Source organism: Tiliqua scincoides, chromosome 4 (assembly GCF_035046505.1).
Source record: "Tiliqua scincoides isolate rTilSci1 chromosome 4, rTilSci1.hap2, whole genome shotgun sequence".
Classification (NCBI taxonomy): domain Eukaryota; kingdom Metazoa; phylum Chordata; class Lepidosauria; order Squamata; family Scincidae; genus Tiliqua; species Tiliqua scincoides.
In genome coordinates, this window is record NC_089824.1 from 201386239 (window position 1) to 201400576 (window position 14338).

A 14338-nucleotide genomic window follows, 5' to 3' on the forward strand; every position below is an offset into this window, starting at 1 on the left:
TTCCCCCCTGGCCCCTTGACACAGTGTCAGAGAGATGATGTGGCCCTCCTGCAAAAACTTTGGACACCCCTGCTCTAAATGGACAGAGCCTTCATTATGTCAGGGGTTCTCCCCTTCAGTACAAAGCGCCTCAACAATTAAGATCCACCTGTGAGACCCTGCTTCAGGGTCCATTAGGTAAGGAGGCACTGAATCAGCCTCCACAAGCAGGGCCTTCCCCACTGTAATTTTGGAATGTGAAATGAGGAATGAGCCTTCCTCTTTCGGGGCACCTTCAGTAACTGATTAACAGCCCAATCCTATGCACACTTTCCTGAGAGTAAGCCCCATTGACTGTAATGGGACTTACTTCTGAGTAGACATGCATAGGATTGGGCTGTTATTAAGATGTTTTTATATAAACTGTATACACACACAGAGAGAATCTCTCTCTCTGCATTTTTACACTATGTATTTTCTCAAGTTTCGTTTTAGCCCACAGTTGGTCCCTGTTGCGTATATGCAACGTTGGGCAGAAACGGCTTAATGGGCGTGGGCGATGCGCTCTTTTCACTGGTGTAGTCTTGGAGGAAGGCCCTGTCCTCTTAGACCTGGGAAAGAGTCACGCGCGCTGATGGGGACCTTGTGGCACTCCTTGGCACCCTCTGCACGTCCTCAGAGGCCCTCTCATCTCCAGGCAGCGGGCCTGGGCAGGACACCTGAGTGATATGCAGTCCGGAGCCGAAGTCGAGGAGTGGGGCACTGAGGATGTGGGGCGGGGGGCGCATCGCACCCCGCGGCTGGGTAGTGACTCCGGCCCCGGCTGCAGGCCGGTGCCTTTAAGGCGCGCGTCTCCCCTCCGCCGGGCGGCTCTGATTGGGCGCGCCGCCTCCCCAGGATGACTTCACGGCGGCAGCCCCCGCCCGCGCCGCGGCTCTGAATGAAGACGGGCCGGTGAGCTAGAAGCGCAGCCTGGCGGCGGGGGACGCGCGTCTGGCAGCTGCAGCGGGGCGCGGGGACACGCGGCAGGTGGATCCCTCCTTCCTCCGCACACCTGTGCATCTGCAGCAGCAGCAGCATCCTTCCCTCGGGGCAGCAGCGGGAAGAAGCCGCTCCCGGGTCTCGGCATCCTTCCTCTCTTGGGTACCAGCATCCTTTTGGTCCCGCGCCTGCTAGTTTCCCGGGTACCAGCCTCTTCCCTCCTCAGCATCCCCGGCTCACCAAGAGGGCCGCTCTCTCTCTCTGCCCCCCATCCTTCCACCCGCTCCCCACATCTTGCCTCCCCGAGGCCCCCCACAGCAGCCAAGACGCCGCGGGCTGTGCTCCGAGTGAAGAATGGGGCGTCGAAGCTGGCCAAGCCCCCGGCGGCGGCCGAAGCCCCCGGCGGCGCCCCGGGCTCCGGGCTCTTCATGGAGCGTTCGCAGAGCCGCCTCAGCCTGTCGGCTTCCTTCGAGGCTCTGGCCATTTACTTCCCCTGCATGAACAGCTTCGATGAAGAAGACACGGGTAAGGCTGGTGCGGGGAGCGGGCGATGCACAGTGAGGCGTGGTGGCGGCAGCAGAAGGGTTAATCGCGGGAGTGGTGGAATAGTTGGGGGGCTGCACCCCACCGCACCCCTAATTTGTTGGCAAGCGCTGTCACCAATAGTCTCTCCAGCATGTGTTGCACAAGATCACCTTGTCCCTCCCTCTCACCTGCCATCTCACCCCCAGGTGAAGATAAGGACAGAATTGAATGGCAGCAATTCAGGGCTTGGAAGACAGGTGTTTGGACAGATGTTGGGAGCTGGAAATGGGAGGGGAAAGGCTCCCACACCACCCTTCGCCACTGCCGAGCATCTCTTCATTGTCAAACATGTTGCAAGCCCCAGGAGTCCTTCTCTGTGGTCTCCCCCCTTCTCTACACTTCAGCCTCCCACCCATCTCCAGCTGTGCATTTGCTCCCGAATGGAACAAAAGAGAGGGGGAAAGGTTTTGGAGGTGGCTGGTGGCGGAGGGGCACTTTGGTGGCCCTTCTGCCCTCCGTTAACGCGAAAGACACGCGTGATACTGAAGAAGTGGGGATGGTGGGCAAACAGTCGGTTAACCTTGCGCCTGCCAAGGGCGTTTTGGGGGCAGGCGACAGGGAGAAGGGAGGGTGGGAGCCCAGCGATCTCAAAAGGAACAATATGCCGTGACGTTCTAATAGGTAGAGATGAATGAATGGAACAAGGCCGTTGGTGATTGCGCAGGCTGATGAGTGAATGGGTCTGGGGTTTTGAATGGAAACAGTGGGCAAGGGGCAACCGAAATGGGTGTAAAGTTGGGTGGGGAAGAAGCGCGCTCTCTCTCTCTTTCTCTCTCTGGCTTTAATCTCTTCCACTACATCCCAAACGGTGTTTCTGGAGGTAGGAATGCCAGTGCAGCTAGTAGCTGCTGTCAAGATATTGGGGTAAGAAGGATTGGAGGGACCCGATTTGGGAGCTGTGCTTGGCGTTCATCAGGACAATGTGGTCATAGATGCACTGACTCAGCCTGACTCAGTATGAGGGGCTGATGACACCCCATTTGAACCACCTGACTCCCCGTAGCAATCTGCCATCTGCTGCCCACCACACACACACACACACACACACACACACACACACACACACACACACATGTATGTATGCATGCGTGTGAGAGAAAGCGAGCAGAGAGGGGCATCCTGGGTCAGGATCCTGAATTATTGTGCCGAGATTAAAAGGTCATTCTTACACATAATCAAATGAAGTCCCTGCCTTTTGGTTTATGCTAAAGTCAATGTATTTACAAAAACAGGGTACAAGTCTTAATCCTTCTATTAAGCTCCTCAGCCTTCTGGATAACGTGATGAAAAGGAAGACTTTAAATATGAAAAAAGAGTTCTCTCTGACTGTACGTTCTGTCCAAGCATTGTGAACACCAGCAATGACCTCACAAAAACAAAGTGATAAAAATACATTGCTTTGGCTACTCACACAACAAGCCCTACTGATCTCAGAATAAAAATTCTTACTGTAGTTACTTAGAATCAGTTTGTTCTGTGAAGGTAGAGAAATTCAAATATTGTTAGGGTATTTCTGTTTGCAAGCTAGGTGTCATGTTTAGTGAGCATAAATTCATATGGGTTGTTTGGTTTGAAATAACATTCAAAAAAGCCTGGGAGAAAGATGCTTTTATTGCTTAATTGAAATGGATGAGTGAATACTGAAACTACTTGACTTTGAAAGAGGGGGTCTTTTTGCTGTGGAATGTTATTAATCCATCACATTTAAAATTGTGAACACGTCTCCTCCCGATACACTTGTCAGGAGCCAGGATTGGCTAACTGCAGCTGCCTGTGTAGTGTATTTTTGGTGACATTGATCTGCATACTTTCTGAAATGACCCTTGGCCTAAACTGATCAGACTGTACTTCCCTCCACTACCACCTGGATCATTGGGTGAGGCCATTCCCCATTCCAGAGGAGGAAGCCTGAGAAAGTGCCAGAGAAAAGGCAGTATAGTCCCTCACCTTGGGGCTGGCTTTTCTTCCAGCAGCAGGAACTATGTCACTTACCCCTTGTGCCACAGCCTTGTGCAAAGTTTCACTGGCCAATTGTTGACAGAATGGGGGGGGGGAGGAAACAACACCACTTCATTAAGATATGTGTGTAGTTGTGTACAAGAGTTTCTCTTTATTACATTGCTTCAGATCTCTTTTATTACAGTTTTGTCTGTAGCTGTCTTATGACAACAGTTATAGCCCACATGCTATTAACTTTCCTCTATGGGAGGAGACTTGGATTGAACAGTGTCTGTATCTATCTAGAAGTAAATCCCATTGTAGTCAATGGGGCTTATTCTCAGGTAAGTGTGGTTAGGATTGCAGTCCGAGACTGTGCAATGTCAGACAAAGAAGCAACCCACCTGAAAGTATATGGGCAGCATGAGCTGTGCACTGGTGGGGTGGTGGTGGAATCAGTGCATATTAGATGGGTAGACATGTACAAATTTAGTTTAAAAGAGCATTAGACTAGAATTAGAAAATAATTCTTATTTGTTAGAATTAAAAAAAATTTAAAAGACTCCAGCAGAGACAAAGGAGCAGTTGAGTAATGTACCAGATAAGGGACATCATGAATTATCTGCAAGAACAAACATGCATAAGGGCATCACACAAAGGTTAGTGTATGTTAAAATCTGGACATGGTTCATTAATCAACACGGAACACGTGAGATGATGTGTGGATTGCACAAGCAGCTTGCAGTAAGTATGCTTTCCTGTTTGGAGAAAAAAAATATATTTTCCTATTTGGAAAAAAACAATGTATGACTTGTTTGGAAAAAAAGTGTGTAGATATGCCTTGATTCTTGTCTGAATTTCTAAATTCAATAACTCACAAATGCTAATAGCAAAATTTCTAGCCCAAAAGATGAACATCTTTACTCTGGGTCAGAAAACCTAAATTAGGATTTGCTCCACAAAATATGTGCCGTTACATAAAATACATGTTGCTAGACTAGTTTATTAAATCCTGAATGTCAACACAGATCAGAAGTAAATAGTTTGGGGCATGTGTTTGTACAATTGGTGTTTTATTTTTATGATTGTTCTTCAATTTTGTTATTGTAAACTGCCTTACATCCTGTGGGGAGAAAAGCAGAATACAATTTTTTAAAAAAGACAAAATAATAGTTATAGTGAGCTAGTACAACTAATCTGAAAGAGCTAATGTGATATGGTGGATAACATTTTGAACTTGGAACTGGGAGACCTGGGTTCAAATCATAGCTCAGCCATGAAGCTTGTTTTGTGACTGCAAGTTACTATCTCTAAGCCTGATCTATTTCAGAAACTAGTCTTCCTTTCAAGGCAAGTGAGTTGAAATGAACAAATAGTCTGTCAGTTTCAACTCTCCCTCTCAGTCCCTCTCTTTGGTTATACAGTCCTAGAATTGTAGAGTTGGAAGGGACTTTGGAAGTAATCTAGTTCAACTCTCTGCATGGTATAGGCAACTGCCGCAGCATAACCGACCAGGTGGCTGTCTCACCTCTGCTTGAAAACATGCGTGATGGGGAGCCCACAACTACATGAGGCAGACTGTTCCAGGGCCAGACAGCTCTTGTATGTCAAGCTTAAATCTACTTTTTGTAGTTTCAACCCACTGTCTTAGTCCTGCCTGCCCTGGTCACAGAGAACAAGTCCTCTTCTTCTGTGTATCCCCTTCAGATACATGGAGACAGCTGTCATGTCTCCTCTCAGTTTTCACTTCTTCATGCAAAACACACCAAGCTCTTTTAACTGTTCCTCGTAAGACTTGGTTTCTGGATCCCTCGCTATCTTACAACACAATCCAATGCTTGTCCAGTCCTGGTGGAGCATGCCCCTCCTCTGGGGCAGACTGTCAGAAAAGTGTCATAAAGCACTTTGCATCAATGTACGAATTCATGGTGCTAGGTGAATGGGGAGCCATTCGTGGGGAGTCTGGTACCAGTGTAAGGAAACACCATGCACCAGAGCAAGTAAAGCCTGTGCTGGGAAGTAGAGGGGTGGGGAGGGGGTGTAATGGGGGAAGGGGAAGGGGAGGGTAGCAACAGCAGTGGATACCTCCTGTGCTGGGCAGTAGAGGGGTGGGGAGGGGGTGTAATGGGGGAGGGGGAGGGTAGCAAGGGGAGCGGGTACCTCTCTCCAGGTGAATGAACAGCCATTTATTAGCACTCTTTGGAAATGGTGGTTCAACCAGTTTTGAATACATTGAACAGAAGTATCATCAAGCCCTCATCTTACCAACAAGGATATTAGGGGAAACTAACAGTCAAATGCTTTGCTGAAATCAAGGAATACTATGTCCATGGCACTTCCATGATCTCCAAGACTAGCATAAAAAAAGACAAGGTTAGTGTAGCACAATTTGTTCTGGATAAACCCACACTGGATCCCAGAAACCACCACACTCTTTTCTAGGAGTTTCATTTAATAATCTGTTCCAGGATCTTTTCAGGTATTATTGCAAGCTGTCCAGTCTGCAGTTCCCTGGTTCTCATTCATTCTCTAGGAGAGATTGCAGACAGTGACTTTGAGTCCACATCTGCAAACCCTCTTAGTACTCTGGGGTCCTGGAGACTTACATTCAGTTAAAGTAACTAGGCATTTCCTTACCATCTCTTTACATTTCTTGAACTGTGATGTGTCTGTCCGTCCGTCCCCCCAAATCAGGGCAACTATTGTTAGGTTGGACCACTTTTCTGTTGTGGAGAAGACATGCAAAAATAAGAAATGAGACTGTTAGAGGGGCTGCGGAAGTGTGTGGTGGGAGGAGCTTCTCAACTTTACTCAAAATAAGCACTATGGGAAACCTTCTTTCAGCACCTTATACCATTATTAGGACAATGGCAGAGTGAAATTGACAACCTGCGGTCATTTTCAGTCAATAACATTTTGCTTTGGCTGGGTAGGAGCAGCAAATACAATGTGGGAGCTCTGCAAAGGAACATGCGAAATTGCTTAATACTCATCAAACCAATTGTCCATCTCTACCCCACATGAGTTCAAGCAAATAGGAAAGGTCTGGGCAGGTGAAGCTCATCCAACAGAAGTGACTGATCCGGGCAGCAGCAAGGCAGTGGTGAATGCTCTTCATAGGGAAAGGACTGATCACTTGAAGTTTTCCTTAGTGGTGGTGGGTGAGGTATCCCTAGCATACCTGTCCCAACCGAAGAAGGTGATAGCATTGCATGTTGTGTAGTTAGGACCGCACCAGATTAGAATGAATACTGTGCTTTCAGAAAACATCATTTTAAATTTGTTGCATTTACAAGCTCTTTGGGGCAAATTGTATGCATGCCCCCAAATTCTCTTGGCTGAGAAAGATTGCAAACATGCATGCACATACTCCGTATTCAGATATCTGGACACAGTGGCCTTGCTTTTTGTCCTGATTAGAAATAATAGGCTTTTCCACTTCAGTTGTTCAAGATTTGCATGAGCAAATGCTATCTCTTCTATTGGCCATTTATGCCAGGGAAAAATATCCCACAAAATGAATGGGTGGATGCGAACTTTGCCTGTTCATAAAAGCACAGAATTCTAAATGGCTTCCTTTGTCCAATAATTATGGTCTGGCAAAGAAAAACGTTTGTGTGTCTCCATGTTGTGACATCAAAAAATTAGATTCACATTTTAAGAATGCTAATGATCTAGTTAAAAAAAATCTGAATTATCAAATGGCGACTTGTGTCATCAAACCCCAAAGTACATCTAAGAATATTCTGAATATGAATGCTGCATCTGAGAGATTGATATTACCCGTCACTTGTGGCAGAATCAAGTGGCCCTGAGCTGTGAGAAGAGAGCTGGGACACCAATAACAGTGGAAACATCAGTACTTTGGCTTGTTAAGGGTGTTTACTTGGTCTTCCATTTTCTCATTCATGGCTATTCCAGTGTTGTTTTGAAGGAAGCAGACAAATAATTTGTGAGAGCACAGGAAATGACATACAGAGTCGCAGAATACAATGAACACAGCCCCTTCCTTCCAATCAAGTTGAGGCTAGCAAACAATGTAGACAACATATTAGTAGCCTGAACTGCTTTTAGGCTTGTAACTATAGGCCTGTGGACTTCTGTGGTTAGCACTGTAGGTTAATGTGACTAGTAGCATAGCTGGGGGGGCAGGTAACCTGGGGCAGGATGATGCCCCTGTGCCATCACGTCATACCCCACACCTGTGCTATTGCCCCCTCCTCTCAGCGTGCATGGCTCTGGCCCTGAATATGACTCCATTTGGAGCTGTACAGCGGTGAGGGCGGGCAGAAGGGCCTATTTTGCTTGTTTGCCATGTACCTCTGGTAACTGCTGTCACCCTCTCAGTGGAGGTGGCAGAAAACTGCCGCTTTGCTGGGGGTGGGCAATGTACCCCTGGGCCCAACTTGGCCATGCCACTGAATGTAACAGCTCAAAAATGTATACGTTGAATTAAAGTTAATTTATTAAATAATTGTAATTTTTAAAGTGTTTAGGTGTTCACTGGTCATCCTAATGTCTTTGCAGTGTGAAGATTAGCAGCAGTTTATTCCTTATTGAGCAGTTGAGTACTATTTGTATGTTTTCCTGATCTCGAAGTTAATTGGATATTTCCTGATCTCCAAATCCTTAATACTCTTTTTTTTTTCTTTAATGAAAACAAAAAATTCTTGGTTAAGGTCTGAAATATTCCTGATGAGTCAGACCCTGAAGTTGTCACCTCCATTATGGTTCCTTTCCTGTCCAATCCTGTGCCCCTTTGCTCTGAAGTCCATTCCATTGGGTTCAGGGGGAGGCTTATTCCCAAGTAAATATGCATAATGGATAATTTGGTTAAAAAAAATGATCTTAAAAGAGATGATTTTTTTTTACAGACAGGTAACTCATTTTTTCAAAGCTCTGTGGTACAAAATGACTTTTTTTCTAGTGAAAAAAGCGATTTCACTGCTGAGTAATCCTCAAAAATCCATCTCATAAGTTCTGTCTCTGTCAGTCCACAGTGTAAATCTTGGCGAGACCTTCTCATATCTCCTTGAAGATGCCCAGCTATCGTCAGCGGTGCAGGATTAACAATAACAAGGAAGTAAGCTGAAGGATAGATGCTCAGCCAAATAAGAGCTCTTTTTCAAGGCCAAGGAGTCCAACTCAACTATTCTGGAATGCATACCATCCAGCCATTTAAAAAAAGAGTGCAGCCTGCAAATACATGGAACCAGGCAGTAAAAATGCCATAGTCAAAATAACTGGGACCAAGTATCTTAAAAAATGGTTGCCAATGACTTCCTTTCTTTATGAGAGTAGGATCCTGGCTAGAAGGGAGCAATGGGGAGAACTTCTTTTTAGCCAAGTCCAGTAGCCTCTTCATTTTCTTTTGCATAAGATGGAATGACAGATATTGTTTAATTAATATTAATGTTAAATTTAATATTTAAAAAGGCAGGTATGTATTAGAATATCTTGTGGGGCTGGCAAGACAGGAAGGAAGACAACTGACTGACTGTGAAAGCCCCAGCAGCTGCTAGTTCTGGTCAGCAATTTGTATATTATCAGATATGGATCTGTAGTTGAAAACATGAATTTGAAACAGCAACTATATTAATTACAAACATTTTGCTAATATGGGGGCACAATTTATGACAATGGGCTGCTAAGAGGTTCACAAGTGAAAAAACATAGGGAACCACTGTTTTAAAGGAAGCATTTTTCATTTGTGCACATAGCAAGGGGGTGATGTGATGCAGTGTGGGTGGGAGTGCATTTTGCAATGAAAAACATAGCAAACAACCCTGAAGGTTAGGCAGCTGCTTTGGAAGGATTATGGCCTTTTCCATTGCCCATTATTGAAATGCTGTGATGTACAGACCAAAGTTGCCCAGAATTCGTAGGGAGATATTGTTTTTACAAGTCTGTTAAGGAAGAATCCATTCAGAGATTTTGGGGCTCCAATTAAATGAATGCGTTTTTCCTACCCATCCCTGAATAAGAAAAAAAGTGTCAGCTATGACAGCATAAGCGCATCCTAACTTATCCATACCATGAAGAGTAATCATCTACCTGGTCTAAAATAGCTCACTGTTGCCAGTGTGGTTTAGTGGTTAGAGTGTTGGACCTAAAACATATGTTCAAATCCTGCTGAGTAACAAAACTTGCGGTTGGCTTGACCTCAGAAAAAACATATGAAGCTGCCCATTCTGAGACAGCTCATCAGTGCATCTGGTTCAATATTGTCTTCACTGATTGACAGCAGCCTTCCAGGGTTTCAGGGAGAGGTCTTCCCAACCCAGAAGATATTAAGGATTACCTGCAACCTTCTGTGTTCAACACATGTGTGTTACCACTGACTTATGGACCCTTCCCCAAAGAGAATAGCAGCACACTGAGTTGTGCTGAGGATAAAGAGGTGGGCAGCGCAGTCTTATGGTGGCTGCTGGTGCCTCAGTAGAGCAGAGCCAAAACGACTGCTGCTGTATCCTGTGGGGTCAACGAGCCAACTGTAGCCCTGTGGGTGTACTCAAATCCACACCATTGAAATCACTGATGCAGATTCGAGTGGGCCTTGTAGAGCTTTCATGTGCTGGAGGGGGGGATAGGATTCAGTGGCAGCCTCTGCTGCTGTCCCTGCCCCCTCCCGGACCTGAGCTACCCTCTGAGCTGCCTTCCCCCACCCAGTTTTGCCCCTTCCCCCTGCATGGGAACACCTTCCCACTGCTTGGTGGTATACTTACTACCATGGGCTCTTGTAGGACCACCAACCGGAACCTCTCCTGGCTGCCACAACAGGCCTTATGGCGTATTTGCGATATGAGATAATACACAGGCCGCCGGCACTGCCCTTCATAGGATTGGGCCCTCATGTACACTACCCTGAGCTCTTTAGAAAAGTGGTGAGATAAAAATGTATTAGTAATAACATTACCTGGTGCAGCGCATGAAGAAGCAGGGAGGGAGTCAACCCTGAATATCACATAGATTTCTTCTGAAATGTGGTGTGGCATATTTGTGTATTCTGAGACTACAGGCCAGGGACAAACCAGAGAATTAAGATACCTTTTCAATAATTCTTTTTGTACTAATGTGCTATGTTATTATATAATATCAAGACTTCTTACTGAACATTTTCATATGCATTCCTTCAGTTCCAGTATATGACAGATAGTTGTCAACTTCCTAGAGAGTCCTTGCCAACTTTCAATCAATCAATCAATCAATCAATCAATCAATCAATCAATCAATCAATCAATCAATCAATCAACAGTATTTATATACTGCTGTTCAACTAAAAGTTCACAAAGCAGTTTACAGAGAAAAATCAAATCTATCCTATAAACATTTGTAATATGTTCATTTACACATCAGGAGCTGTAGCTAATCCTCCTTGGAACAGAGGTGTTGCTGATTCCCAGCAGCACGCAACCCATTTCCTTGCCGGAAGCAGTGTTTTCCTAGTGCTTCCCTTTCTCTAAATAACATCCTTACAACCAGTTACAGGAGAGCATTTCATTTATTTTTATATTCTCTAGGCTACATTTCAAGTGTTTCCGATACCTCACTGCCCCCTTTAATTTTGCAGTATCCATGATGTGGTACTGTCTCTGACTTAGTTTTGTTTTTGTTGTGCAAATTGCATCCCAGGCACTGGTCAGAAAAGGAGATATATTGGACATGCATCTACACTGTAAACCTTTGAAGTGCATCAATCGTTACATTTTATAAGGCAAATCAAAAGTGGCACAATATTAAAACTGTGCTTAAAATCTTTCCCCCCCCCCCAAATGCTTTAGTGATCACTTGACAATTCTCCCCTCCAAACTCTTCCCCCCCCCTTCAGTTAATATACAGTACCATACACTTTCCTCACTTTAAATGTTCCCATATCTCTTTCAGCTAGTGTGGAATAAGATGCTCCCCCCATTTGCCTACCTGGGATGTTGGCCTTTAAACTGCTCAGTGACTAGAAACTGATGCAATTGCATCATAACAATGTGGTGATATTTGCTTGGTATGTTTAACCTCTCTCTATACATCTCCTGCCAACCCCCTCCCCTCCATTTCCTTACCCTGCATGTCTCCCCTTTCTGATACCCAGTGAAACTGACAAGGTCAGGGGAAAGACATGTCAATTTCACCAATGCCTCCTTACTAAATGCAGGTGGTGGTTGAAAGGGGGAAAACAGGCCAGTGAAATTGCAAAGGCTTTCTTTCCTCTTGAGACCAGAGAGTAGGGAAGATGATGGGAATGGCTAAGCTACAGTTGCTCAAGGTCATAGAAAATGAAAAGCAACTGGGTAAAGGAGCCATGCCTGTTAACAGGGAACAAAGAGACACTTCAATACACAGATGAAAGGTTGAAGCATTTTTTTAAAAGCAATTTCTTAACTCTATGGAAAAAAGTAGGCAGAAGATTAAGAGTGTGCTTCAAATGGAACACATCTGTTGACACAAAACAGGAAGGCTGAAATGCAATTGTCAATTCATTTTCCTGCATAGTCATCAAATCAGTTTTTAAAAAACTGACAAAAGCATATTTAAAACTACATTCCTTACTTTCACACATGCATACCAAAAAGAAATGTTTTATGTGACATGTAATCTGTCTACGAAGGGGATTGGGATGGAACTTCTCCCCAAAGATTTTTGTGTGGATCTTTTTCGTGTAATTTTATTCGAGATAAACATTTCCCTGGATATCTTTCTGTCCAGGAGCAAATGTTCTCCTGCCACTCCTGTAAAATTAATTCCAGTGCAATATTTATTAACTTAAAACTATAGCTCATTTACTTTAAAGAAAAGCCTTTGGTCTGTCTATTTTTTCTACATCATAAGCACTTGTTTTATGATTTCCACACCTTTTTTAAAAAAATGAATGCATGCAGCTGCTTTGTAAAAAAGAGATGCTGTTCAATTGTACCAGTTGTTTTTGAGGAATAATTTATTTGTACTGGTCTTCTGAGCGATGAATTACCTTTGCTGACTTCTGAAGTCTCAGATGAGAAATGTGCATGTTTTCCTTTCAATTCAGTTTTGTCAATCAAAAAAAGGTTTTAACCACAGACAGTGACAGCATAAAAAACATATGCCACTAAATGCAATCTACAATCATAATAAAAAAATAACAGGCAAACGTCTACTTATCACTACTTTATACAGTGTCAGTCTATTTTATCTATTCCAATGTTCTGCCTGGCAGTGGCTCTCTACCATCTAGGGTAGAGGGGTCTTTTCAACACCTCCTTTGAATTTGAGATGCCAGGGATTAAACCTGGAACCTTCTGCACATAAGCACATGCTCTGCTACTGAGCTATAATCACCACCTCCAAGTCTTCAGTGAAAGCCTTGCCTCATTTCTGGATCGGGGTGGAAGTCTGGCCACTCTGAACATAGCAAATGTATTACTGTGGCAAAATAAAAACTTAAACCTCAGCTCTTCCAGTCTAAGTTAACTTTCTAAGCAATTTCTTCACATAAATGGGACAGCACAGATGAGAGTGACAACACCTTCTTCAGCTTTTGCTCATGTTTCAAATGAGAAAATCTGGAAATTAGCAGTGTGTTTCAACCGAGTTTGCCATCTGACCTCTTTTAATTATCAGAGTTTTGATTCTAATCATTGCGGTCTTGACCTCTTGTTGGTATTTCTGGCTTTGAAGTGTTGCCCAGGGCAGTTTAAAAATACATTAACCAATTTGAACGGAAGCATTAAATTATCTGAACAGCTGTTTAGCAGACTTTTGATGCTGCAGCCCATCACCCGTTGCTGCAACATCATCAGTTTTCATTTCAGTGGAATTGACCAGGAACAGTGATTTATGAAAGTAAGTCTTTCATGGTACATTATAGCTGATGCTTTGTGTATTGCAGGGGTGTCCAAAGTCTTTGGCAGGAGGGCCACATCAGCTCTCTGACACTGTGTTGGGTGCCGGGGGAAAAAGAATTAATTTACATTTAAAATTTGAATAAATTTACATAGGTTTACATAAATGAATACATTAAAGATGAACTTATATGAATGAATGAAGGTCTTGCAGTAGCCCAAGATCTATAAAATACCTAGCACAAGGCAAGGCCAGCCTTTCCTTCACTGCCACTGCTGCAGCACAGACGTGAAACAGCAAGCAGTGGAGGGAGCCCTCGTCCCACAGCTCACATGAGAGATCAAACAGTCACCCTCATGCTGAGATCAGTTGTATGGGGCCAGAGCGGGCTCCAACAAATCTCCAGAGAGGCTCATTGGTGACTGAGGGCTCCCTGAGGGCTGCATTGAGAGGCCTCGAGGGCTGCAAGTGGCCCCAGGGCTGGGGTTTGGGCACCCCTGGTATATTGGAAGTTCTTATTTATCACCTGAATAAGAGAGAGGGGACTGTGAAAGTTATAGATGAACAAGAAAAGAGAGTCCAGGCACATAGCTTAAGAGCATTTTGCATAAACAAAACAGGCATATATGCAAACTGGACACTTAACATCCATCTGTATCTCTGTTGAGTATCAAAGGAGTCATATTCAGACAGCTGATTTTCAGAGCTCCTTTGACTTCCCAGTTGTAAAAATGCTCTGTGGAAAGTGTTCTAAGGAAAAAGAGGCACATTTCTCCTGGGGAGGTCTTTATTCCACTGGTGATCCTGGCTCTGGGCCACCCAGGGCCAGCAGTGCAGAATGCTACTGCTCCCACCATTGTGTCTGGGGCATTCTGAGGGCCAAAGGAGGCCATGCACTGCCTCCTCTAGCCCTCAGAGGACCTTCCAAAGGTTGTAGAAGGCCTAAAATGTCACTTCTCGTTTTTGGAAGAAAACTAGAAGGCCCTCCAAAGGCCTTTTGAGGGCTGGGGAGGCCGAGGAAGGCAGGGGCTGAAGAGGCCGG

At 44.7% G+C, this 14338-nt stretch overlaps 1 protein-coding gene across 2 annotated transcripts in view; it reads left to right on the forward strand.

Moving 5' to 3' along the window:
- Positions 1–1388: 1388 nt before the first annotated feature.
- The window catches only part of RIMS4 (regulating synaptic membrane exocytosis 4), a 97425-nt gene continuing 84475 nt past the window's right edge, over positions 1389–14338 (forward strand). For both annotated transcript variants that reach the window (XM_066625750.1, XM_066625751.1), the window contains exon 1: positions 1389–1485. In XM_066625750.1, coding sequence (XP_066481847.1) covers positions 1389–1485 — 97 coding nt within the window. The remainder of the gene's footprint in view (positions 1486–14338) is intronic.